Source organism: Dendrobates tinctorius, unplaced genomic scaffold (assembly GCF_039654945.1).
Source record: "Dendrobates tinctorius isolate UK_male_01 unplaced genomic scaffold, ASM3965494v1 ptg000004l, whole genome shotgun sequence".
In the NCBI taxonomy this organism is placed as follows: Eukaryota; Metazoa; Chordata; class Amphibia; order Anura; family Dendrobatidae; genus Dendrobates; species Dendrobates tinctorius.
Genome location: NW_027361672.1, coordinates 27,708,504 through 27,735,870, shown reverse-complemented (window position 1 = coordinate 27,735,870; position 27,367 = coordinate 27,708,504). Strand labels below are relative to the sequence as shown.

Below are 27,367 nucleotides of genomic sequence, written 5' to 3'. Positions count from 1 at the left end.
TCTTAATATTTGGAGGAGGGTGGAATAGGATTTAGTGATACTTAATAGCTAATTATTGATGTGGACAATTTTATTGACACTAGTGTATTGTTTCCAATAAACTGCTTTTCATTGTACATGTACATTATTGATCTTTGCAATGTAATCTTGTGTGATGTCCTGGAATGACATAGCTTCCAATATTTTTCCTCACTGAGAAAATAATTTCTTCCTATATTTTTTAATCACTGTAAAGATCTCCATGTGAGGAAAAGAATTCAGATACTACTTTTAAAATGTATTTATATTGTCCATTGTTACTTTTATCACTTACATGTTTTTTTTTTTTTTTTATTCTTAGGGAAAGTTTCTTATCAATGGACATTTGATGACTTACTAAATATGGAAAATGAAAAGAATGAAGGAAATCAATCTATAGCAGAAGTGGTGTCTATTGAGAAAAAAGATAGTACGAACATCACTAAAGATGAATCTGCAAACAATAAAAGACCATATCCACAGTCTAGTGAGGCTAGAGAGGACTCTGAAAACACTTGTTTGCCAAAAAGAGCAAAGTTGGGACCACAGTTGTCCGTACCAGAGAAGGAAGTCCATAAACAGGATTATCTTGATGGCCAACATTACTTGCATGTCAGTCAAGTGGAAACAACGGAGACCGTTCAATATGTTCTGAGCTCCACTGATCAGCAATCTATAGGTTGTCCCACATCAACCAAAGAGGATAAACTTGACACTGTGGATGAGAAACTAGAGGATAAACTGGACACTGTGGATGAGAAACTAGAGGATAAACTGGACACTGTGGATGAGAAACTAGAGGATAAACTGGACACTGTGGATGAGAAACTAGAGGATAAACTGGACACTGTGGATGAGAAACTTGAGGATAAACTGGTCACTGTGGATGAGAAACTTGAGGATAAACTGGACACTGTGGATGAGAAACTTGAGGATGAACTCGACACTGTGGATGAGAAACTTGAGGATGAACTCGACACTGTGGATGAGAAACTTGAGGATGAACTCGACACTGTGGATGAGAAACTTGAGGATGAACTCGACACTGTGGATGAGAAACTTGAGGATGAACTCGACACTGTGGATGAGAAACTTGAGGATGAACTCGACACTGTGGATGAGAAACTTGAGGATGAACTCGACACTGTGGATGAGAAACTTGAGGATGAACTCGACACTGTGGATGAGAAACTTGAGGATGAACTCGACACTGTGGATGAGAAACTTGAGAATGAACTTGACACTGTGGATGAGAAACTTGAGGATGAACTTGACACTGTGGATGAGAAACTAGAGGATGAACTGGGCACTGTGGATGAGAAACTAGAGGATGAACTTGACACTGTGGATGAGAAACTTGAGGATGGTCCTGTTGACAATAATGCATGTCAGGCTTCTGAAGTCCCTTCTATAAACAGTTCTTCAACCCAGTTCGAAAAACACTTCCAAAGTGCATATGAAACATTCTTATTAACAAAGGTTGTTATTGATCAAAAAAGTCAAGAACCTATTACGGAAGAAAAGTTATGCATGAAAAAGTGTGATAAAGATGGAACAATTGCAATAAGTAAATGTAGAAATCAGACGTCAGTGCCTGCTCTTAAAATATTAGAAACACACGCTGCTTTGAGTCAAGATGATCAACTTCCTACCAACATGGATAATATGAGGACTTTACAGATGGAAGGAGCAGCCTCACACAGTGATGAGAAAAAAGTGTTTTGTGCCTCCTCATTGAATACTTGCAACCAAAACCCAGAAGACGCGTTTTGTGTCAGAGAGTCGGAAGAAAAAAAGAAAGTAGGAAGTTTAACAAAAACCATTAGTAAGATAAAAGCCAAGCTGAAGAATGATCGGAACAAACAGGAGAGGAGATACTTATTTAGACGAAAGCATAATTTTGGACAATTAAAGAAACGTCTGATAAGTAGTAAAGGTAAACTTGAAGATTCCATCGTGTGTTTAAAGGGAAATGGAAATCCTCCAATAAAAACATTCCTCAAAAAATCTGCAACGGCAACATATCTGACAAGTGAAAGCTCTACTCATGAGGAAGTTCTTCATGATGTTGAAAGTAATTCACAGCTTGCTACATTCAAGCTAATACAATCTACGCAGCTTACAGAACAGTATGGTTGTTTATACTGTAAGGATGTCGCTAGTACCAAAGAAAACTTTATTGTTCATTTCTGGAAGAGCCATGCTACTCAAATGCAGTTTTATTGTCAACCATGTGGATACTCGTGTGTGACCAGAGAGGAGTTTGAAAAGCATTGCCAAAATGATAATCATAAGAAAAGTACTGTTTTGTTAAATTGTTACCTCTGTGGGCTCGAAACTACAAGTAAGTCAACCTTCAAACGTCACATGAAATCCAAACACGAGATGTATTTTCATTGCAATGTTTGCAAAATTTACTTTAAATCGCTCGATGACAAGTTACACCATGAAACATCAGAGGCACACATCTGGTCACAGGACAAAAGAGGTAATACTAATGTCGAAAACATGGTGGGGAAGACAGATCTTGCGAAAGAATCTCAGAAAGAAGATGAGAATAATGCTGGTCTTCAAGAAGTAGAAGTACCACTAATGGATAGTATGGAAAATCGCATAAAATCCAAACATGAGATGTATTTTAATTCCAGTGTTTGCAAGATTTACTTTAAATCACATGACAAGTTACACCATGAAACATCAGAGGCACACATTGGGGTGAATGACAAAAACTGTAATACTAATGTTAAGAACCTGGTGGTGAAGATGGATCTTGCAAAAGAAACTCAGAAAGAAGATGAGAATCATGCTGTTCTTCAAGAAGTAGAAGTACCAGTAATAGATTGTATTGAAAGTCACATGAAATCCAAACTCGAGATGTCTTTTCGATGCAATGTTTGCAATATTTACTTTAAATCACTTGATGACAAGTTACACCATGAAACAACAGAGGCACACATCGGGATGCATGACAAAAGTAATATTTATGTCGAGAACGTCGTGAAGACGGATTTTTCAAAAGAGTCTCCGAACGAAGATGAGAATCATGCTGCTCTTCAAGAAGTAGAAGTACTAGCAACGGATTGTATTGAAAAAGAAATCAAGAAACCTCAATTTCAATGCAAAAAGTGTTTCTATAAAACTAGATCATCTACAGTCTTGACAAGACATATCAAGCTTCGCCATACACGTGATTATCACTTTTTATGTAAAGCATGCAATATATATACAATGTATAAGGAAGGTATGGAGAGACACATAAAACGGAGTAAACATATTGAAAACGCCAAGAAAAACAACATTGGGTTACTTTTTGATGAGTGCATTGAGAGGGTTTCATTTGAGCCTTCAGTGATGCACAAAGATGGACCTCGAGACGAGGATGGCGGTGAAGCACCGGCACCTTCTGAATTAGTTGCTCCCTCCACTGAAGAATCTGCATGTTCTAAACACGCTCCAAGTCAAACTGCTCCCATGTGTTTAAACACTCCAAAAAGAGGACGGCCGAAGGGAAATCTTCCTATCGCTTGCCCTCATTGTGGACTTATAGCATCCAGTGTAACGAACCTTAAAGTGCATATTAGGAGGAAACATACGCATCAGTACAACTATAAATGCAAGGTATGTAATTATGACACCGTAACTAAAGGCGACATGGAGCGCCACTGTGTAACTAAAAAGCATAAGAATCGTGTAGAAGAGCAGCAATTCAACCAGCAGAAAAACGAAATTGTGGTTTCCACCGATGGTACAAAGTTTGAAGCTTCTGTTAAGAAAAAAGGAAATGCTTTAGCTATTATTAATAAACATTTGATCACTTCCCCGGAGCAACCTGTCCCTACTGATCATCCAGTTAGTATGCAGGAAGCTACATCTACTCATGAACATCTTGGCACAGTTGTAGATGTACAAAATGTATGCACAAATCTTGGAAATGAGAAATGCATCTATTGTGAATTTGTTGGGGACGCTACATCTTTAGAGATGCATGTAAAAAAGAAACATATGAAGGCATATAAATATTACTGTAAAGCATGTGATTTCTATGCTCCAACACACAAGGATATGCTCACACATGTGTCCTCTGAGATACACAAAGTCAATCGTCAAGCTCCTCTTAAGCCTCCATGTCCTTCAGCTATGGAAAAGGCAGAATGTGTTGTACAAGGATTGCCATATAATGTCTCTAATGAAGGTGTTGTAGAAATTGATCAGAGCCCACTGTCCAGTAATGGGAATATAGATCTGTGCCCCGTTTTACAGACGAATAATAATGTATCCCAAGTGGTAGATGAGTCTGAACTCACAGAAGATGGTAAATTAGAGGACTTGGAAAAAAACACTGATTTATTAGTAAAAGATGAAATGCTACAGCCAACAAATTCAGTTGCTTTAAGCACAGAGGAAAGCCCCGTCACAGAGGTTACTGAACAGATCTGTTTAGGCCATGAAGACTCTGTCGGTAAAGACACCGTTACCAATAATGATCCTGAGAAGCTTTCAGAGAGTGAAGTAGTGACTGAAGTTTCTTCAGAACCTAATAGCATTATTAGTAAAAGCGAGCACATTTTTGATTCTTCAATTGTAAAGCTAAAAATTGTTTGCAGTGAGTCTTTAGAAGCTGATACAACCAGTACATCAAAGTTCAGCGGCCTTGCTCCCAAAAGACAGGAGCCCCAACTGACAAGGAAAAAAAAAGCCAATGGACATTCTCAAGGAGACTCCAACCGAATCCGATGCAATGAATGTGGATTCCTAGCTGATGGCCTCAGTGGGTTAAATGTTCATATTTCTATGAAACATCCAGTAAAAGAAAAACATTTCCATTGCCTGCTGTGCGGGAAATCCTTTTTTACAGAAAGTAATCTTCATCAGCATTTGGCCAGCATTGGCCATAACAAAAATGAGTTGGCCAGTTTTGAAGAGCGACGTGAAGGAGGTGGAACATTTAAATGTGTAAAATGCACTGAACCTTTTGATTCTGAACAGAGTTTATTCATACATATTAAAGAACAGCATGAAGAATTGCTCCGAGAGGTCAAAAAGTACATTGAGGAGGATACGGAGCAGATAAACAAAGAAAGAGAAGAAAATCAAGGAAATGTGTGCAAATACTGTGGCAAGATATGCAAAAGCAGTAATTCTATGGCATTCCTTGCCCATATACGAACGCATACAGGTAAGGCAACCTAATAACCTATGTGTGTGTGTAAGCGTCTAAATGATTTGTGTGACTGGCTGCCTCCAATTCCCTTTTTTTTTGTTTAAACAAGCATTCATGTTCAAAAGATTTTTATATTTTACACATTATATTTTCTATATTCTAATGTAACACATTTACCTGCCTGTTTTATCACAGGATTCAGTGACGTCTCCAGCAATCTGTACTCCTCGTATCAAATCAAGTCCTTGACATATAAGGTCAGCAGCCACTGGAGCTCCTATGTCACTGACTTGATTAAGGATGAGCTCAGATTTCCGGAGACGTTGTAGAAAAACTGATTCACGTGATAATACAGGCAGGTAATTGTGTTAATTCAGAAAGCACCATCTGCGAGCCACTGCAGTTTAGTCTATATACTCAACTATCGTAAGTGGCAAATGCTATCCCCTCCGGCCAGGAACTGTGGTATGCGCCGACCGTAAACTGGAGCAGCTGCTCACGGTCGGACACAGCCATTACACAGTACATAGCAGGAGCACATGTTTCAGATTATCTTGGCACAAGGGTCATTATTTTTTACACATCCAATTGTGGGATCTATAGATTAAAATGTACTTTCTTCGTGGAACAACTCCTTTAAAGGTGTAGTCTTCTGAAGCCTTTGGTTGTCGAAGTGTGGCCCGAATGGAGTGCCACTTTATGGCAGATGTTCTTGTTTATTTTAGTTGCTCCTGTATTAAATTGGAACCCATTTGTCTATGTTGCCTCTACTGTTTAAAAGTGTGAGTTATCTGAAGCATTACTGTTTTCATCTGATATATTGCTACTTCCAATAGGTGGCACTAGAGTTCTAGTCCTCTTCCTCTCTGAAGAGACAATTTGCATAATTAGCATATTTCTCAGAGGAGCATTGCGGCTTTAAGTCTCCTCATCTCGACATTGTCTGCAAGGAAAAATTATACTTCTTGGATATCGGTCAGACGACTCACTCACAGCCAAACCAGATCTCACACTTTGCACTGACGAGGGGCAGTACCCCGAAATACAGTTTACCTGCAAATTGAGATTCTGGCTTGGCTTTTATCCTAAGTCATGTAACAAGGCTCGTTAAAGGGTCAACATTGACTTTTAGGATTGTTACTTCCAATAGGTGGCAGTAGAGTTCTAGTCCTCTTTCTCTCTGAAGAGACAATTTGCATCTAATACATAAAGCTCAATGTGTGTGTGTGTGTGTATGTCCGGGATTGGCATCTGCACCGTCACAGCTACAGCCACAAAATGTTGCACAGTCACACGTCTGGACCATGAGAGCGTCATAGGCTATGTTGTGAGGCGAAATTTTAACCCCACGCGTTCGAATTCACCAAACAATTTGGCCTTATCATTTCTATGGTGTTATCGTCCTTCTGTAAAGCTGGAAATAACACCATTTATTACCGTGCCAACATAGACCACCCTCTGACACAGACTGCAGGGGGAGCCCAGTATCATAGAATCATAGAATCGTAGAGTTGGAAGGGACCTCCTGGGCCATCTGGTCCAACCCCCTGCTCAAAGCAGGATTCGCTAAATCATCCCAGTCAGATGTCTGTCCAGCCTCTGTTTGAAGACTTCCATTGAAGGAGAACTCACCACTTCTCGTGGCAGCCTGTTCCACTCATTGATCACTCTAACTGTCAAAAAGTTTTTTCTAATATCTAATCTGTGTCTCCTCCCATTCAGTTTCATCCCATTGCTTCTAGTCTTTCCTTGTGCAAATGAGAATAAAGTTGATCCTTCTACAATGTGACAGCCCTTTAGATATTTGTAGACAGCTATTAAGTCTCCTCTCAGTCTTCTCTTTTGCAAACTAAACATTCCCAAATCCTGCAACCTTTCCTCATAAGACAGGGTTTGCAGACCGGTCACCATTCTGGTCGCTCTTTTCTGAACTTGCTCCAGTTTGTTGATGTCTTTTTTAAAATGTGGTGCCCAAAACTGGACACAATATTCCAGATGAGGTCTGACCAAAGAGGAGTAGAGGGAAATAATGACTTCACGTGATCTAGACTGTATGCTTCTGTTAATACATCCTAGAATTGCATTTGCCTTTTTTGCTGCTGCATCACACTGTTGACTCATATTCAGTCTGTGATCTATTAGTATACCCAAGTCTTTTTCACATGTGCTGTCACTTAGCCCTATTCCTCCCATTCTATATATGCTTTTTCCATTTTTATTGCCCAGATGTAGTACTTTGCATTTCTCCCTGTTAAAAACCATTCTGTTAGTTGCTGCCCACTTCTCCAGTTTATTTAAATCTTTTTGAATCCTCTCTCTCTCTTCTCTAGTATTAGCTATCCCTCCTAGCTTTGTGTCATCAGCAAATTTAATCAGTTTACCCTCAATTCCTTCATCTAAATCGTTGATAAAGATGTTGAACAATACAGGGCCCAGGACAGAGCCCTGTGGTACCCCACTTGAGACATTCTTCCAACTGGATGTGCAGCCATTTACGACCACTCTTTGGGTCCAATCACTAAGCCAGTTATGAATCCACCTAACAGTTGCCTTGTCCATTCCATACTTAATCATTTTTTCAATAAGGATTGTATGAGAGACTTTGTCAAATGCTTTCCTGAAGTCAAGATATACTATATCTACAGCATTTCCTTGATCCACCCAATCAGTGATACCGTCATAGAAGGAAATTAAGTTAGTCTGACATGACTTATTAGTTACAAACCCATGCTGACTCTGTTTAATCACTTCATTCTTATCCAGGTATTGACATACATGTTGTTTAATAATTTGTTCAAAGATCTTTCCTGGTATAGAAGTCAGACTCACCGGCCTATAGTTACCTGGGTCCACCTTCTTCCCCTTTTTGAAGACAGGAACAACATTTGCTCTTCTCCAGTCTTCTGGCACTTCTCCTGTTCTCCAAGAATTTTCAAAGATTATAGAGAGGGGTTCAAAAATTTCTTCTGCTATCTCCTTCAGTACTCTGGGGTGTAATTCATCTGGACCTGGAGACTTGAATTCATTTAGGCTAGCTAAGTGTTTCCTCACTATCTTTCTGTTTATAGATATCCTGGATTCTTCTATTCCCTTAATAGGACAGTGAATAACAGTTGATGTTACATTTCCTTTCTGAGAGAAAACAGATGCAAAATAGGAATTTAAAAGTTCAGCCTTCTCAACATCCAATATCACATAGGATAGGATTAGATACACAGCTCAGCAGTCAGTATCACACAGGATAGGATTAGATATACAGCTCAGCAGTCAGTATCACACAGGATAGGATTAGATACATGGCTCAACAGTCAGTATCACACAGGATAGGATTAGATACACAGCTCAGCAGTCAGTATCACACAGGAGAGGATTGGACACATGGCTCAGCAGTCAGTATCACACAGGATAGGATTAGATACACAGCTCAGCAGTCAGTATCACACAGGATAGGAATAGATACACGGCTCAGCAGACAGTATCACACAGAATAGGATTAGATACCCGGCTCAGCAGTCAGCATCACACAGGATAGGATTAGATACACGGCTCAGCAGTCAGTATCACACAGGATAAGATTAGATACACGGCTGAGCAGTCAGTAACACACATGATAGCATTAGGTACACGGCTCAGCAGTCAGTATCACACAAGAACGGAATAGATACACGGCTCAGCAGATGGTATCACACAGGATAGAATTAGATACACTGCTCAGCAGTCGGTATCACACAGGATAGGATTAGATACACTGCTCAGCAGTCGGTATCACACAGGATAGGATTAGATACACAGCTCAGCAGTCAGTATCACACAGGATAGGATTAGATACAGAGCTCAGCAGTCAGTATCACACAGGAGAGGATTAGATACACAGCTTAGCAGTCGGTATCACACAGGATAGGATTAGATGCACAGCAGACAGTATCACACAGAATAGGATTAGATACACGGCTTTGCAGTCAGTATCACACAGGATAGGATTAGATACACAGCTCAGCAGTCAGTATCACACAGGAGAAGATTAGACACATGGCTCAGCAGTCAGTATCACACAGGATAGGATTAGATATACAGCTCAGCAGTCAGTATCACACAGGATAGGATTAGATACACAGCTCAGCAGTCAGTATCACACAGGATAGGATTAGATACACAGCTCAGCACACAGGATATTATTAGATACACGGCTCTGCAGTCAATATCACACAGGATAGGATTAGACACATGGCTCAGCAGTCAATATCACACAGGATAGGATTAGATACACAGCTCAGCAGTCAATATCACATAGGATAGGATTAGATACACAGCTCAGCAGTCAGTATCACACAGGATAGGATTAGATATACAGCTCAGCAGTCAGTATCACACAGGATAGGATTAGATACACAGCTCAGCAGTCAGTATCACACAGGATAGGATTAGATACACAGCTCAGCACACAGGATATTATTAGATACACGGCTCTGCAGTCAATATCACACAGGATAGGATTAGACACATGGCTCAGCAGTCAATATCACACAGGATAGGATTAGATACACAGCTCAGCAGTCAGTATCACACAGGATAGGAATAGATACACGGCTCAGCAGTCAGTAACACACGATAGGATTAGATACACAGCTCAGCAGTCAGTATCACACAGGATAGGATTAGATACAGAACTCAGCACAAAGAATAGGATTAGATACACTGCTCAGCAGACAGTATCACACAGAATAGGATTAGATACACTGCTCAGCAGACAGTATCACACAGACTAGGATTAGATACACAGCTCTGCAGTCAGTATCACACAGGATAGGATTAGATACACGGCTCAGCAGTAAGTATCAGACAGGATAGGATTAGATACACGGCTGAGCAGTCAGTAACACACATGATAGGATTAGGTACACGGCTCAGCAGTCAGTATCACACAGGATAGGATTAGCTACACGGCTCAGCAGTCAGTATCACACAGGATAGAATTAGATACAAGGCTGAGCAGTCAGTAACACACAGGATAGGATTAGATACACGGCTGAGCAGTCAGTAACACACGATAGGATTAGGTACACAGCTCAGCAGTCAGTATCACACAGGATAGGATTAGATACACGGCTCAGCAGTAAGTATCATACAGGATAGGATTAGATACACGGCTGAGCAGTCAGTAACACACATGATAGGATTAGGTACACGGCTCAGCAGTCAGTATCACACAGGATAGGATTAGATACACAGCTCAGCAGTCAGTATCACACAGGATAGAATTAGATACAAGGCTGAGCAGTCAGTAACACACAGGATAGGATTAGATACACGGCTGAGCAGTCAGTAACACACGATAGGATTAGGTACACAGCTCAGCAGTCAGTATCACACAGGAGAGAATTAGACACATGGCTCAGCAGTCAGTATCACACAGGATAGGATTAGATACACAGCTCAGCAGTCAGTATCACAAAGGATAGGATCAGATGCTGTGATAAAACACTCCGGGATCACCTTTGCTGGGGTCAAAGGTCACGTGCGTTCAGCATGAAACTCAGGCGCACAGCCGGGGTCCGGGTATAACTGACACTGGGTCAGGTTTATTAAAGGTGAAAGCAATGCATAAAGGAAAAAAAACATAAAACAAATCCTTGCCTGTCCGGCACTAACTAAACAAGGTACAACCTAACTACCAACTGGCGGGCTTCTCCCGTCCAGCGAAACCACAGTTACCGTGGGCGCTGCTTTCATTCACGTGTGTCTCTCACACAGACAGGCTCTCTGTGTTCCCAGGCTGAGACACTCACACAACCACCTGGAATCCTTTTATATCCGCCTCCCATTATTCGTTAGTACCCAGGTGATATACTGACCAGACTAGGCCACATAGGAAAGGTATCTGGGCGAGATATACCTGCCCTCATCCACTGTTCCCACATGATTCTCACAATACACAGCTCAGCAGTCAGTATCACACAGGATAGTATTAGATACATGGCTCAGCAGACAGTATCACACAGAATAGGATTAGATACATGGCTCTGCAGTCAGTATCGCACAGGATAGGATTAGATACACGGCTGAGCAGTCAGTATCACACAGGATAGGATTAGATACACGGCTGAGCAGTCAGTAACACACATGATAGGATTAGGTACACGACTCAGCAGTCAGTATCACACAGGGTAGGATTAGATACACAGCTCAGCAGTCAGTATCACACAGGAGAGGATTAGACACATGGCTCAGCAGACAGTATCATACAGGATAGGATTAGATACACAGTTCAGTAGTCAGTATCACACAAGATAGGATTAGATACACAGCTCAGCAGACAGTATCATACAGGATAGGATTAGATACACAGCTCAGCAGACAGTATCATACAAGATAGGATTAGATACACTGCTCAGCAGTCAGTATCACACAGAATAGTATTAGATACATGGCTCAGCAGACAGTATCACACAGGATAGGATTAGATACACGGCTGACCAGTCAGTATCACACAGGAGAGGATTAGATACACAGCTCAGCAGACATTATCACACAGGATAGGATTAGATACACAGCTCAGAAACAGGATGTGCCAAAGGAGAGGACATTTTCATTCCAAAAATTCCACTCATTCCATCTGATTTGTTTTTTGATTTTAGACGCCTCCAGTTTCCAGTTCAACTGCAATTTGCAATGTCCATTAACAATGCTCAGGGACAGTCCTTGAAAGTAGTAGGGATCGATTTGCAATCTCCATGCTTTTCTCATGATCAACTTTACGTGGTCTGTTCAAGAGTTGGAACTGTCAAAAGTCTGTTCATCTTTGCACCGAAAGGAAAAGCCAAAAATCTTGAATGAGTTGAAAATAAAATACTATCAATACTTGGGTAATTGTTTTAGTTAATTTGTGTTGCAAATCTGTAGTGTTGAATATATGATGTGAAATGTTTTTATGTGCAATATAATCATTACAATTTGTTATAACTAACCACAGTTGGTTACTATGCCCAGGCAACGCCGGGATCTTCAGCTAGTAGAAAGTAAAATGACAGGTTCTTTTAAAAAGAGAAGGACAAAGTTGTGTATTTGAATCTTGAAGTCCTAGTAGTCCTACCCACCTATGTGTGGGCAATCTGTAATATATGCACGCAGTCTCATCCTTCTGTCTTAAAATATATAAAAAATAACGTATCTATAATTATTACAGTATTCTTTTTTTAACCTGCATTACAATGTGAAATAGAGGGAAATAAAAGCACAAGATATGAAGTTTGCAGTTTTTACTTTTATATATGTGTGTATATATATATATATATATATATAATTATATATATATGCACAATTTATTAAGTGCAGAAAATATTCTAGATGCATAAAAATAGGTGTACGGTAAATTTAAAATACGTATTAACTGTATGTTACTAATGAAAATTTGTACAAAAAAATAGAGCTGGTTAGGGGTCTAGTGGAAGCCCTCAAAATGCCCTCATAAGTCAGATAAAAGTGAATAAAATGAAAGAGGAGATGCTAATGGAGTTCTCTTTAGAATTCTTTATGCCAATGTCTGGTCAAGACATGTTGCTTATAATTGATGTGTCCATTACTTGAATTCTCTTGTAATTATAGTCAATAAGTCTTGTAAATGTGTTAAAGCTCACTAAAAGCATACAAATTCAAGAACAGAGTAAGGCTAATAATTTAAAATAATCAATGTAGGCATTTCAGCACTTAATTTCCCTTGTGTGTTGATAGCTGATCATTCTTAATCCATTAAGATTTATTTAGTCGTTTACAATGCAAAATAGGTTTGCACTGGTCACTTGTGCCATTTGAAAATGTCCACCAGGTTAAGTGCAGAATGTAGTCCATTATTCTTCCTTGACTATATGTATTAATTGCATTTAAAATCAAGTTAATGTGTATGTGAAAGTGAGGTAACTATCAATATACGACAGAGCAACCTTACTTATAGAAGTTACATCATTGATTGTAACATTTAGTAAAAGTTAGCACACTTTGAGCATCGTTCCGATTTGTTGTAATTGCTTTCTGAAATGGCACGTCAACGCACACATCTTCTGCAGATTAGCAGAAGCTGATCCCCTATATATATAACAATGTGGTTCTGCTTTTAATAATCAAAGTTATAGAAAATATCTGCCAGCTCCAGTCTACATATATTTTGGTTCTTTTTTTCTACTTGGGTCTCATCAGCCTGAACATGATGATGTTTGGGTTGTTGGTTGGAGGCCATGGAATTTACTTCAAGGAATTGTAAAATTTGTCTCGGGAACTCTGGAGAAGAATGAAATAAGCACAGAAGGAGTCCATTTTGATGCTTAACCAGAAATTGCTAGAACCATTAAAAGGAGTCTATAATTGCTCATTTCAAAATTGCCCCCCCCCGCTGAGCCTCAGTTGGGGAAACCTCATCACTGAGGCCCACCTAACAGTTTAAGAATCACTGCTTTAGAGTTTAAAAAAATAAATTGCTTAACCCCTTACTACCAGCTGACGGAATAGTACGTCAGCTGGCAGTATCCCCCGCTTTGAGGTGGGCTCCGGCTGTGAGCCCACCTCAAAGCTGGGACATGTCAGCTGACGTGCCCACAATAGGAGCGAGCAGTGTGCCGGGGGCATAGGGAAGAATCGCGCAGGGAAGGGGCTCCCTGTGTGCTTCCCTGAGACCCTCGGAGCAACGCGATGTGCTCGCGTTGCTCCGAGGGCCTCCTCCCTGCAGGCCCCTGGATCCAATATGGCTGCGGGGGCCTTCAGGGGTTATTTTTTATATAAAATTGTTTTTATTGTATAAAAGTGCCAAATCATAAAAAATTATATAAATGAGGTATCACTGTAATCATACTTACCTGAAGAATAAAGCCGCTTTATCAATTTTACCACACGCGGAACGGTGTAAATGCACCCCCCAAAAGAAATTCATGAAATGCTGTTTTTTGTTCATTCTACATCCCAAATATCAGAATAAAAAGTGATCAAAAAATGTCATGTGCCCGAAAACAGTACTAATAAAAACGTCAACTCGTCCCGCAAAAAATAAGACCTCACATAACTCTGTGGGTCAAAATATGGAATAATTATAGCTCTCAAAATGTGGTGATGCAAAAACTATTTTCACAATAAAAAGCGTCTTTTAGCGTGTGACAGCTGCCAAACATAAAAACCCGCTATAAATAGTAAATCAAACCCCCCCCCGTTATCACCCCCTTAGAGAAAATAATAACATTTTAAAAAATGTATTTATTTCCATTTTCCCGTTAGGGTTAGGGCTAGGGTTAGGCTAGTTTCACACTAGCGTTTTTTTGCGCTGCTTTGGAGCGCACATCAAACGCATACAAAAAACGCTTGTAAACGCAGCGTTTTTTGGAACATAATCATGCGCTGAAAGACAAAAAAAGCAGCGATTGTAAGCGTTTTGCATGCGTTTGCGCGATTATTGCTCATAATGTCACAAAATCATTGACCAAAATATACTACACCAATTGGACAGCAGTGGGCGTGTGTTATTGGAATTCCTTATCTAGACCTAGTTTACAGCTATTCTTCCCAGTTGCTAGCAGTTTTTGATGAAGACATGGATCTGCGCTGGAAGAGCTTTCACTTCAACTTGGATCTGGACATTAGGATGGCTCAAGCTTACGCAGTTGCTTGCCATGAACAAAGAGAGAGAGAGAGACCGCGAAGACGGCAGCGGCGGCGTTTGTGGATTCATCCTATTGTTGAACTCCGGGAGAGCCATGGAGCGTACCACACCCTCTACAGCGAGCTACAGGCAAACCCGGATAAACTTACGGATTACATACGGATGTCCCAACAAAGCTTCATGTATTTACTTGGTCGTGTACAAGATGTCATCCGTAAACAGGACACACAGCTCCGTCGTGCGATTCCTCCCGAGGAACGGCTCCTGGTCACATTACGGTACGTAACCACTGACTGCATGATAGTATTGGTTCTTTGATGTAGTAGTATATTATGGCAGAATTCTTTATCTGCCATGTACTTTACAAAAGTATGCTGCATTGGTTTGAGGCCTTTTTTTTAAAGAAAAGGATGCATATTTATTAATTGGTGTGCCCCTTTTTTTTTTCTTTTTTTTTTTTTTTAATGTGTTAAAAATCCCTATACACAAATATAAATTCTTGTTTCTTTGTGTCCCAGATTCCTGGCTACAGGAGAGAGACCCTCTCTTCTCTGCACTTCCAGTTCCGTCTTGGAATATCCACCTTGTCTGGAATAGTTGCAGACAACTGCCGGGCTTTGTGGGACGTTCTCTGTCCAGAATTTATGCCCCTGCCCACCGTGGAAAAGTGGCTTGAAAATGCAGAAAGATTCTGGACAGTCTGCAATTTCCCTAATTGTTTGGGTGCGGTGGATGGGAAGCACATCAGGATTATAAAACCCAAGAGAACTGGATCAGAGTACTACAACTATAAAAAGTACTTCTCTACAGTACTAATGGCCATTTCTGATGCAGACTGTAAGTTTGTTGCAGTGGACATTGGTGCATTTGGGCGTGGAAATGACTCCCAGGCTTTCAAGAACTCAGACATGGGACGGAGGTTGTATGGCAACTAGTTCAATTTCCCCATGCCTCGGCCTCTTCCCAACACCAAAGGACCCCACAGCCCTTTGTAATGGTTGGGATGAGGCATTCCAGATGTGCCAACACCTGCTCAAACCATACTCCAGTCGGGACTTGGACCACACTAAAAGAATTTTTAATCACAGATTGACCAGGGCCAGAAGAACTGTAGAATGTGCCTTTGGTATACTAGTATCCAGATGGCAAATTCTCTCCACAGCCATTAATCTTAAACTAGAAACTGTGGATGAGGTGGTGAAGGCCTGTGTTGTTCTACACAATTTTGTGATGGATAGAGAGCACCCTAGTTTTGAACTAGATGATTCCTCTCCTAACCCCTTGCCTGAATATAATCAGCACCCTCTACGGTCATCTGTTGAAGTAGGTCAAATGAGGGACCAATTTGCGACCTACTTCACCTCTGATGTTGGACGGGTGGCATAGCAAGAGCAAATGGTGTAACCTAATTTTTATGTGTTGTGTATGTTAATAAAAAGCCTGTGTTTAGACCTGTATGGTTTTTTCTTCAAAGTATGATACAACGCCAGGTTCATGACCATATGATGTGTATTTTCAACATCATCTCCTCAGTTTGTAAACACATTAAATAGAGTATGACATTGTTTAGAACTTGGTTCACCAACTGCTGTCCTCAAGGTACACCAACAGATCATGTTTTCAGGATTCCCTTTGTATTGCACAGGTGATGCAATTATCACGTGAGCAATACTAAGGAAATCCTGAAAACATGATCTGTTGGTGGGCCTTGAGGACTGGAGTTGGGGAACCCTGATTTACAAGGTCTATCTATAATAACCTTGGATTGTATTCCAAACAGTAAAATGATGTTACAAAACACCATAGTAGATTAACTGATAAGGATACTCATCAAGGTAACAATAGATAGTCCTTGCAATCAACACCATCATCTATTACGTCTACCTGAGCAAAGACACTGAGGCCATGTAAAAAATGCACGTCATATAGATTTTTCTTGTGTGCAAATACATATCTCCAAAATTGACACCCGAAACATGTCATTTCTGGAGCTATGTGTACACAAAAAAGAAAAGTGTACGGCGCAGTGTGTGTAGGCGGCGAAAGACACATTAACCAAACATTATTTGAACACAAAATATTCAATATTTATTTATTTTTTTTAACAAAATTATTTTCACTTTGAAGGACGTTTGGGAGAAGTGTTGGATACTTTGGGGGTATGGAAAGAGGATGAACGGCTGGAAACTGAGGAAGGGGTTATAGGTGAAGGTGCTACTAAATTACTGGGGGAAGGGAGGTTAGGCATGATAAAGGAGGAAGGTTGTTAAACATTGGAAGGAGAGGGGGGATTGAGTAACAAAGTCTTTTGTCTTTTCTTCCTTGGGGTAGGAGTCACCTGCCTGGACCGACTACCACCGTGTGACCGCCTTCCATGGCTTGACCGCCTAGAGCTGCTGGTCCGTGGACAATGTGAATAAAAAACAGAATGAGGGTCTCCCCTTGGGTGCTCGGTGGTGGCGCTGACGGTGCTCCTTGTAGGTGAAGTGTTGGTGTCGGTGCTCATGGAAGGTGAATTACGCCCGGTGCTTCTGTTGGGAGAAGTGTGGGCTGTGCTCCGATCTGGTTAAGTGGTGGCAGTGCTACTCTGATGTTGAGTTGTGGTGGTGCGATGAGAAGGCGAAGTGTTGGCGGTGATCCTCTGAAGAGTAGTGGTGGCGGTGCTCCTATGAGATGTGGTGGTGGTGGTCCTCTGAAGAGTGGTGGTTGGGGTGCTCCTTGTATGGTGCGGAATTGTGGTGGTGCTCTCATACATTGGAGAAGTGGCGGTGCTCCGATCTGGAGATGTTTTTTCTGTGCGAACAGGTGAAGAGGTGGTGGCCCAACGAGATTTAGCGCTGGAGGTGCGCCAAGATGTAACTGTGGCAGTACTGGTGCTCCAGACAGGAGCAGCGCATGACATGGTGGTGGCGGCGGGGGTGGAGTGTCCAGCAGCACTCGACATTGGTGTGGTGTAGTGGTGCCCAGCTTGGCTAGGAATGCAGATGGCTGTGCAGGGATATGCAGCAGAAGTCGATACTGAGGTTAAGCAAGTCAGTGGTGGCACAGGTGGGAATGACAACACTGACTGCTGCACGTACCGATTCTGCTGCATAGCCTGCAAGTAAGCAGTGTTGCAGGCGTGTAACACAGTCAGCTGTTGCTCAGAACTAAGGTGATCCGCTTCAATTTTACTAAAGAAATGGTGCGCTGGTCTATTGAGGTCGGCCTCCAGCCGGTCAAGGCGCTGTGCGGAAGAGTGGAAGAGGTGTTCCATGTAGTTAAAACCACGTTCCATTAGAGAAAATCCACTTTCCACTCTTTCGGACAGCGTCTTGAGACTGGCATGAAAGGCCTCGCTCAAGTACATGAACTCTGGCACGCTGGCGGGTAGTGCCCGCATTACCAGTGGCAGAGACCTGGGACAGGGGAACACCTGATTGACCAGCTTCCTGGTCACCAGCTGTCTGTGTTGCTGACCTGCAACTTGCTTCCTGGCTGTCGGATGGCTGGGACGGTTCTGAGGTCGATCGATGAAGAACCGCTCCCGTGACAGGTTGCAGGGTGCTGCTCCAGGTGCTGTGGAAAAAAAGGTAAACATTAGTATCATGCATTTACAAGAATGATCAGCTGTGGATTATAAATTAGGGTTAAGCCAAAAAAAAATTAAAAAAGAAAAAAACTTGCGCTCTGGTGGCAAGTACTGGTCGTAAGAATTCCAAGGCCCGATGATGGCGGTACTTGGTTCTTGTCCTTGCAGAAGAGCCACTGCGAACCTGTCCCTCAGCACGAACATCAGTGTTGAAATGGTCCTTCATCGAACGCCAACGTGTGCGGACTTTGTTCACTGTTGAAACAATGGAAAAGAAAAAAAAATTAGGTTGTACCACACAATGATGGTATCTGTATTACCACACACACCTGAGTTGTCATCAGTGCTGAATCACCAATAATTCAAATAAAAATGCATTCACTATTTAACCTGAGGACACGTGTGTTTACTGCAAGCAGATCTCTTGCACTAAACACACATGTATCATCAGGATCAAGAGTGAACCATTAAAAAGACACAGCATGACAATGAACAAGGCGTACACTATTGAACCTGAGGAAACGTGTGTTTACTGCAAGCAGATCTCTTGCAGTAAACCCACATGTATCATCAGGATCAAGAGTGAACCATAAAAAAGACAGCATTCAATACACAATGCGTACACTATTGAACCTGAGGACATATGTGTTTACTGCAAGGAGATCTCTTGCAGTAAACACACATGTATCATCAGGATCAAGAGTGAACCATTAAAAAGACACAGCATGACAATGAACAAGGCGTACACTATTGAACCTGAGGACACGTGTGTTTACTGCAAGGAGATCTCTTGCAGTAAACACACATGTATCATCAGGATCAAGAGTGAACCATTAAAAAGACACAGCAAGACAATGAGCAAGGCGTACACTATTGAACCTGAGGACACGTGTGTTTACTGCAAGGAGATCTCTTACAGTAAACACACATGTATCATCAGGATCAAGAGTGAACCATTAAAAGGACACAGCATGACAATGAACAAGGCGTACACTATTGAACTTGAGGAAACGTGTGTTTACTGCAAGCAGATCTCTTGCAGTAAACCCACATGTATCATCAAGATCAAGAGTGAACCATAAAAAAGACAGCATTCAATGCACAATGCGTACACTATTGAACCAGAGGACTCGTGTGTTTACTGCAAGCAGATCTCTTGCAGTAAACACACATGTATCATCAGGATCAAGAGTCAATGCAGCATCACACAACAGAGAAATACTTACTGAACGCCTTTTTGTCAGTTGCAGAGGCGCTGTCCCAGCCCTCCATCAATGCTGCAGCCACTTCATTCCATAGCCGCCGGGTCACCACAATGTCCTTGTACTGCTGGTCACGGCTGTCCCACAATGGCACATGCTCCTGGACAAGGCTGATCATTTGCTCATTGTCTAGATAGATGTCCTCATCCCGTTGTGGAACCTTAAAAAAGAAATACATTTAGAATCTTTGCATTTATATAGAAGAAAAAAAAAGGGGCGAAAAGCAGGACAGAAAAACCATAATCCAAAAATTTAAAAAAAAAAAAAAAATTAGGAAAAAACTTTCCTACCGTGCGTCTCTTTCCCACCGTGCTTTGTGTACGCTGCTCCGGCTGGTCACCCTCACTTGGCTGGTCCGATGCGAAGGTCTGTAAAAGAAAATAAATAATTAAACATTTGGACAGGCAGGTATACTTCACTAGACAGCAAACTACTCACCTCACGCTCTGCGTCTGCCAATTCTTCCGCTGCTGGTGAGTATTCGGATCCAGAAGACATTCTAGCAAAATAAAAAAATTAAACATTAGCACACATTATATATTTGAAAGCACAGGCTCACAGAAAAATTATATTCACATTAAGCTGCTGTGATCCAAAATAAGATCGCTGGGTGGGTGCCTTTTCTTCTTGCAGTATGTCTGGAGAGTGATGAGGTGGCACTACAAAGCCCTTCTTTTATCTCCCATGCTCCAAAACAATGTTTCTTGTTGAGGGGCTGGATTTAGACAGTGTCTAGACATTGTTTACTCTGAAATCGCACGCCCTTGCAAAGCTCTGACATGCGCACTATTCAGCGCGCACATAGACTGTAATACTATTTTCTTGCGCATTGCATGCGCTGACCGCGCATGCACATTTTTTACGACGTTGGGCGGACCAAAAAATGCAACATGAAGCTTCCGGCGCGTCTCATTGCAGACATGGAATATGCGCAGCGCACTGAAACGCTGAGGCCTGCGTGCAATCACTAGACACTACGCACACTATTTTAAATATAGGGGACAAATGCACGTGCGATCGATAGCGCACAATGCGCTGCGCGATAAAACGCAAATGTGAAACCAGCCTTAGAGCTAGGGTTAGGGGTGTGTTGGAGTTAGAATTGGGGGTTCCACTGTTTAGGCACATCAGGGGCTCTCCAAACGCAACATGACGTCTGATCTCAATTCTAGCAGATTCTGCGTTGAAAAAGTCAAATGGTGCTCCTTCCCTTCCAAGCTCTGCCATGCGCCCAAACAGTGGTTTACCCCCACATATGGGGTATCAGCCTACTCAGGACAAATTGCACAACAACTTTTGGTGTTCAATTTCTCCTGTTACCCTTGGGAAAATAAAAAATGGGGGGCAAACATATATCATTTTTGTGGAAAAGTATGATTTATTGTAATTTTATGGCTCTACGTTATAAACTTCTGTGAAGCATTTGGGGGTTCAAAGTGCTCACAACACATCTAGATAAGATCCTTGGGGGGTCTAGTTTCCAAAATGGGGTTGCTTACGGGGGGGTTTCCACAGTTTAAGCACATCAGGGGCTCTCCCAGCACGACATGATATCTGCAGACCATTCCATCAAAGTCTGCATTCCAAAACATCACTACTTCACTTCCGAGCCCCGACGTGTGCCCATACAGTAGTTTTCTCCCACATATGGGGTATCAGCGTATTCAGGACAAATTGGACAACAACTTTTGGGGTCCAATTTCTCCTGTTACCCTTGGGAAAATAAAAAAAATTGGGGACTACAAGATCATATTTGTGGAAAAAATGTGATTTATTTATTTATTTTAATTTTTTTTTTTATTTTCACGCCCGGGCGTTATAAACTTCAGTGAAGCACTTAGGGGTTCAAAGTGCTCACCACACTAATAGATAAGTTCCTTGGGGGGTCTAGTTTCCAAAATGGAGTCACTTGTGGGGGAGTTTCCACTGTTCAGGCACATCAGGGGCTCTCCAAACGTGACATGGCGCCCGATCTCAATATCAGCCAATTTTGAGTCAAACGGCGCTCCTTCCCTTCCGAGCTCTGCCATACGTCCAAACTGGTTTACCCCTACATGTGGGGTATCCGCGTACTCAGGACAAATTGCACAATAACTTTTGTGGTCCTGATTCCCTTGGGAAAATAAAAATTGGGGTGAAAAGATCATTTTTTGGAAAAAATGATTTTTTAATTGTATGGCTGTACGTTATAAACTTATGTGAAGCCCATAGGGGTTTAAAGTTCTCACCACACATCTAGATAAGTTCCTTGGGGGGGGTCTAGTTTCCAAAGTGGTGTCATTTGTGGGGGGGTTTCCGGGGTTTCCACTGTTTAGGCACATCAGGGGCACTCCTCCCCTTCTGAGCTCTGCCATGCGCCGAAACAGTGGTTCCCCCCCCCTCACATTTCAGGTATCGGTGTACTTAGGACAAATTGCACAATAACTTTTGCAGTCCAATTTCTCCTATTACCCTTGGTAAAAAATAAAAAAAAAAATTGGACTTGAAGTAATTTTTTTGTGAAAAAATTTAAATGTTCATATTTTTTTTTTTTAAAACATTCAAAAAATTCCTGTGAAGCACCTGAAGGGTTTAATGAACTTCTTGAATGTGGTTTTGAGTACTGTCAGGGGTGCAGTTTTTAGAATGGTGTCACTTTTGGGTATTTTCTATCATATAGACCCCTCAAAGTGACTTCAAACGTGATGTGGTCCCTAAAAAAAAAAAAAAAAAAAAAAAATGGTGTTGTAAAAATGAGAAATCGCTGGTCAACTTTTATCCCTTATAACTTCCTAACAAAAAAAAATTTTGGTTCCAAAAGTGTGCTGATGTAAGTAAACATGTGGGAAACGTTACTTAAGTTTTTTGTGTGCCGTATCTCTGTGATTTAAAGGCATAAAAATTCAAAGTTGGAAAAGTGCGAAATTTTGAAAATTTTTGCAAAATTTCCATTTTTTTTTCCACAAATAAACGCAAGTTATATGAATGAAATTTTACCACTAACATGAAGTACAGTATGTCACAAGAAAGCTATGTGAGAATCACCAGGATCCATGGAAGCATTCCAGAGTTATTACCTCATAAAGGGACAGTGGTCAGAATTGTAAAAATTGGCCCGGTCATGAACGTGCAAACCACCCTTGGGGGTAAAGGGGGTTAAGGACGTGACAGGTTTCCTTTAAGAACACATGGCCCTATCTGTGGTATAGGGCTTTTTGATGGCTTCCTAGATTGGTGAAGGTTTTCCTGGTGATGGATTGGGGCAGCAGAGTACATAGTCTGGAGAGGAATAGAAATACATATGAATGAATTAGACCTCTTCTTGCCAACATTATTCTATAAAGGCGTTCACATAAAATATCTTCCCGTATTTGTGTCATAATTTAGTGTTTTGCAGATCTGCTGTCTACTGGTGATGATTATTAATATTTTTAATGAATGTAGATTAGTAAATGACCACCATGTTCCTGCTGAATAAAAACATCTGCATTAGTGCTTTCATTTACATTCAAATTAACTCATACAAATAAATACAGTGAACACAGCGGGCTAGTTACTAAAGCACGTCTATTCAGAGATTTCTGCATGCTGTGCTAATAGGCACAAACTTTCCAATTTTGGAGGCAGTTCACTCCTTCCCTACAGTGAACTGTTTATGATCTTGACTATTGGAATTAAATGTGACCTAAATCATCAGTTTATTGAAAGTTCTTTCTCTTAGGGATTCATTCAATCAGTACAAAGCAGCCAGTCACTAGGCAATCCGATAAAAACTCCCATTGAGGCCACTCTGGGAATAAGAGGAAGGTGGTCTAATGAAGTAAAGCAGAGAGACTCTTAAGAGGAAAGGTTTACAAACGGCACTAAAATAAAGCTCCTATATATTTCTAAGACCAAATAATAAATCTGGATACTTGGCACTATGGCTGAGAGGTCAACTTTAACCAGGGTTGTGGAGTCGGTAAGCCAAACCTGCGACTCCGACTCCTCAATTTCCCTTACACCGACTCCAACTCCGACTCCCACATATATCGCTTATATTTAAGTGAAAAATTTATTGTAGTACAATGTGAACATCAGGCATTTAATCATTTTGATGATACAATAATCAAGATATTTAGATAGTGCATAATATATTTATTGGAATACAACTTTAGAACACAAAAAACTGTAATAAATTGTAAATATGTAATATCGATTACATATACTGTATAAGTACAGACCAAAAGTTTGGACACACCTTCTCATTCAAAGAGTTTTCTTTATTTTCATGACTATGAAAATTGTAGATTCACTCTGAAGGCATCAAAACTATGAATTAATACATGAGGAATTATATAATTAACAAAAAAGTGTGAAACAACTGAAAATATGTCTTATATTCTAGGTTCTTCAAAGTAGCCATCTTTTGCTTTGATTACTGCTTTGCACACTCTTGGCATTCTCTTGATGAGCTTCAAGAGGTAGTCACCGGAAATGGTCTTCCAACAGTCTTGAAGGAGTTCTCAGAGATGCTTAGTACTTGTTGGCCCTTTTGCCTTCACTCAGCGGTCCAGCTCACCCCAAACCATCTTGATTGGGTTCAGGTCTGGTGACTGTGGAGGCCAGGTCATCTGGCGTAGCACCCCATCACTCTCCTTCTTGGTCAAATAGCCCTTACACAGCCTGGAGGTGTGTTCAGGGTCATTGTCCTGTTGAAAAATAAATGATGGTCCAACTAAACGCAAACCGGATGGAATAGCATGCCGCTGCAACATGCTGTGGTAGCCATGCTGGTTCAGAATGCGTTCAATTTTGAATAAATCCCCAACAGTGCCAACAAAGCACCCCCACACCATCACACCTCCTCCATGCTTCACGGTGGGAACCAGGCATGTAGAGTCCATCTGTTCACCTTTTCTGCGTTGCACAAAGACACGGTGGTTGGAAACAAAGATCTCAAGTTTGGACTCATCAGACCAAAGCACAGATTTCCACTGGTCTAATGTCCATTCCTTGTGTTCTCTAGCCCAAACAAGTCTCTTCTGCTTGTTTCCTGTCCTTAGCAGTGGTTTCCTAGCAGCTATTTTACCATGAATGCCTGCTGCACAAAGTCTCCTCTTAACAGTTGTTGTAGAGATGTGTCTGCTGCTAGAACTCTGTGTGGCACTGACCTGGTCTCTAATCTGAGCTGCTGTTAACCTGCAATTTCTGAGGCTGGTGACTCGGATTAACTTATCCTCCGCAGCAGAGGTGACTCTTTGGTCTTCCTTTCCTGGGGCTGTCCTCATGTGAGCCAGTTTCTTTGTAGTGCTTTGATGGTTTTTGCCACTGCACTTGGGGACACTTTCAAAATTTTCCCAATTTTTTGGACTGACTGACCTTCATTTCTTAAAGTAATGATGGCCACTTGTTTTTCTTTACTTAGCTGCTTTTTCCTTGCCATAATGCAAATTCTACCAGTCTATTCAGTAGGACTATCAGATGTGTATCCACCAGACTTCTGCACAACAAAACTGATGGTCCCAACCCCATTTATAAGTCAAGAAATCCCACTTATTAAACCTGACAGGGCACACCTGTGTAGTGAAAACCATTTCCGGTGACTACCTCTTGAAGCTCATCAAGAGAATGCCAAGAGTGTGCAAAGCAGTAACCAAAGCAGAAGGTGGCTACTTTGAACAACCTAGAATATAAGACATACAGAGTTTTCAGTTGTTTCACAGTTTTTTTGTTAATTATATAATTCCACATGTGTTAATTCATAGTTTTGATGCCTTCAGAGTGAATCTACAATTTTCATAGTCATGAAAATAAAGAAAACTCTTTGAATGAGAAGGTCTGTCCAAAACCTTTGGTCTGTACTGTGTGTGTGTATGTGTATAATATATAATATATTATATTCACTATGGCTTATCTCAGCTAAGACAAACCCTAGATCCTCAGGCTACATTCACACCATGGGCGTAGCCAGGATCAAACCTAGGGGGGGCGTAACCTCATAATGCACACCTCAGCTGCTGCAGAACCTCATACTGCAGACCCCTACACTTGAAAATAAAGCCTGCACCTTAAGAAGATGTGATGAATGCAGTCTATTTATTACAACTATCAATTGATGTTGATGTGTTACTGAAGACGAGCAATGCCTGTCCTGGGCGTCCTTTTGGGCAGCTATGAGGTGTACCTGACTGATGCTAAAAAAAAAAGGAGTGTTAGTCTGTGTGCTTCCCGGCTTTCATTCTTTTTGGTACAGATAAGATATGGATAGACAGATATGGATAAATAGAGCAAATTTCTAATCTGCTTTTGCTATTGAAAACATTATCTATGAGCTCAAAAACCTTTCAGATGATGCGGTTTTTTAAAAAGCTGATCTGCTTTTGCAGCTGAAAAACGTATCCTCAAAAAACGCAGGAAAAATGCTGTGTGTGAATGTAGCCTTAGATCAGGAATAGAACAGCCATTTATATGACATTTCATAACTTTCCCAAATTCCTATGAAAAAATATTCAGCACATTCTGCATTGAATTACTGTACCCAATTTTTATATATTTTAGGAGACGGTCCATTTTATACCGACTCCACCAAAATGAGCACCGATTCCGACTCCACGACTCCGACTCCACAGCCGTGACTTTAACACCCATTGATCATGTGCTCAGAACGTCCAAGAATATGAGATTTCTGCCTCGTTGCCTCAAGACTAATGACGAGATCACTTTTACTACTTGGTCATCACAGTTTGTTCCAAGATATAGTGTATGGACGGGTTGGTAGGGGCCATGAAAAATTACCGGTACTTCCAAATCAATTGTAATTTTTTCATACACTGATCAGCCATAACTTTAAGACTGATGAAGTAGCAAACATGGAGTATCTCGTTATTTTGGTACTTGTTAAGGGAGTGAGACCAGTGAGTTTTTGAAGTTGATGTATTGAAAGCAGGAAAAAGGAACAAGCGCAAAGGACCTGAATGCCTCTGGCAAGGGCCAAATCGTGCTGGCTGGATGACTAGGTCAGAGCAGCTCCACAACTGAATTTTGAATGATCTTCCCAGTATGTAGTGGTTTGTACCTAACAAATGAGGGCTAAGGACGGACAGCACATCACTGCTAGCTGCAGCATGGAATTTCTATGCTTGCTTGCTGTAGAGTGGTGTAGCCATTGACCGGATAAAGTGACCATGTTGTCCCTAGTCTACAAAGGGCTCATGACCATCGGATTTGGACTACGGTGCGCTAAAAGAATTTGGCCTGTTTTAACATTTTACTTCTCGTCATGTGAGTAGCTGGGTTGCAAGTCCACTGCTTTCCTAGGGTAGCTTCAGAAAGAATAATGGGCAAGAAGAGAAATTAGCTGAGGCAAATGATCATCTCAGAAATGTTCAGTAGGAAACCTTGGGCCGCGGTATTTAATATTTTCACACATAACACCTACGTAAACATTGTCCCAGACCAAGTATGCCCCTTCATAGAAGCCTGGATCAGTGGACTAGAATTAAAATTGGTGACCATATTAATTACAGTCATATGTTAAAGTTTGGGCACCCCTATTAATGTTAACCTTTTCTCTTTATAACAATTTTGGTTTTTGCAACAGCAATTTCAGTTTCATATCTAATAACTGATGGACTCAGTTATATTTCTGGATTCAAATGAGGTTTATTGTACTAACAGAAAATGTGCAATCTGCATTTTAACAAAATTTGACCGGTGCAAAAGTATGGGCACCTCAACATAAAAGTGACATTAATATT

At 41.1% G+C, this 27,367-nt stretch overlaps 1 protein-coding gene across 2 annotated transcripts in view; it reads left to right on the top strand.

Moving 5' to 3' along the window:
- The window catches only part of ZNF407 (zinc finger protein 407), a 740,003-nt gene that overhangs the window by 34,531 nt on the left and 678,105 nt on the right, over positions 1-27,367 (top strand). For both annotated transcript variants that reach the window (XM_073566596.1, XM_073566602.1), the window contains exon 2: positions 341-5,194. In XM_073566596.1, coding sequence (XP_073422697.1) covers positions 382-5,194 — 4,813 coding nt within the window. In that variant the 5' untranslated portion in view covers positions 341-381. The remainder of the gene's footprint in view (positions 1-340; positions 5,195-27,367) is intronic.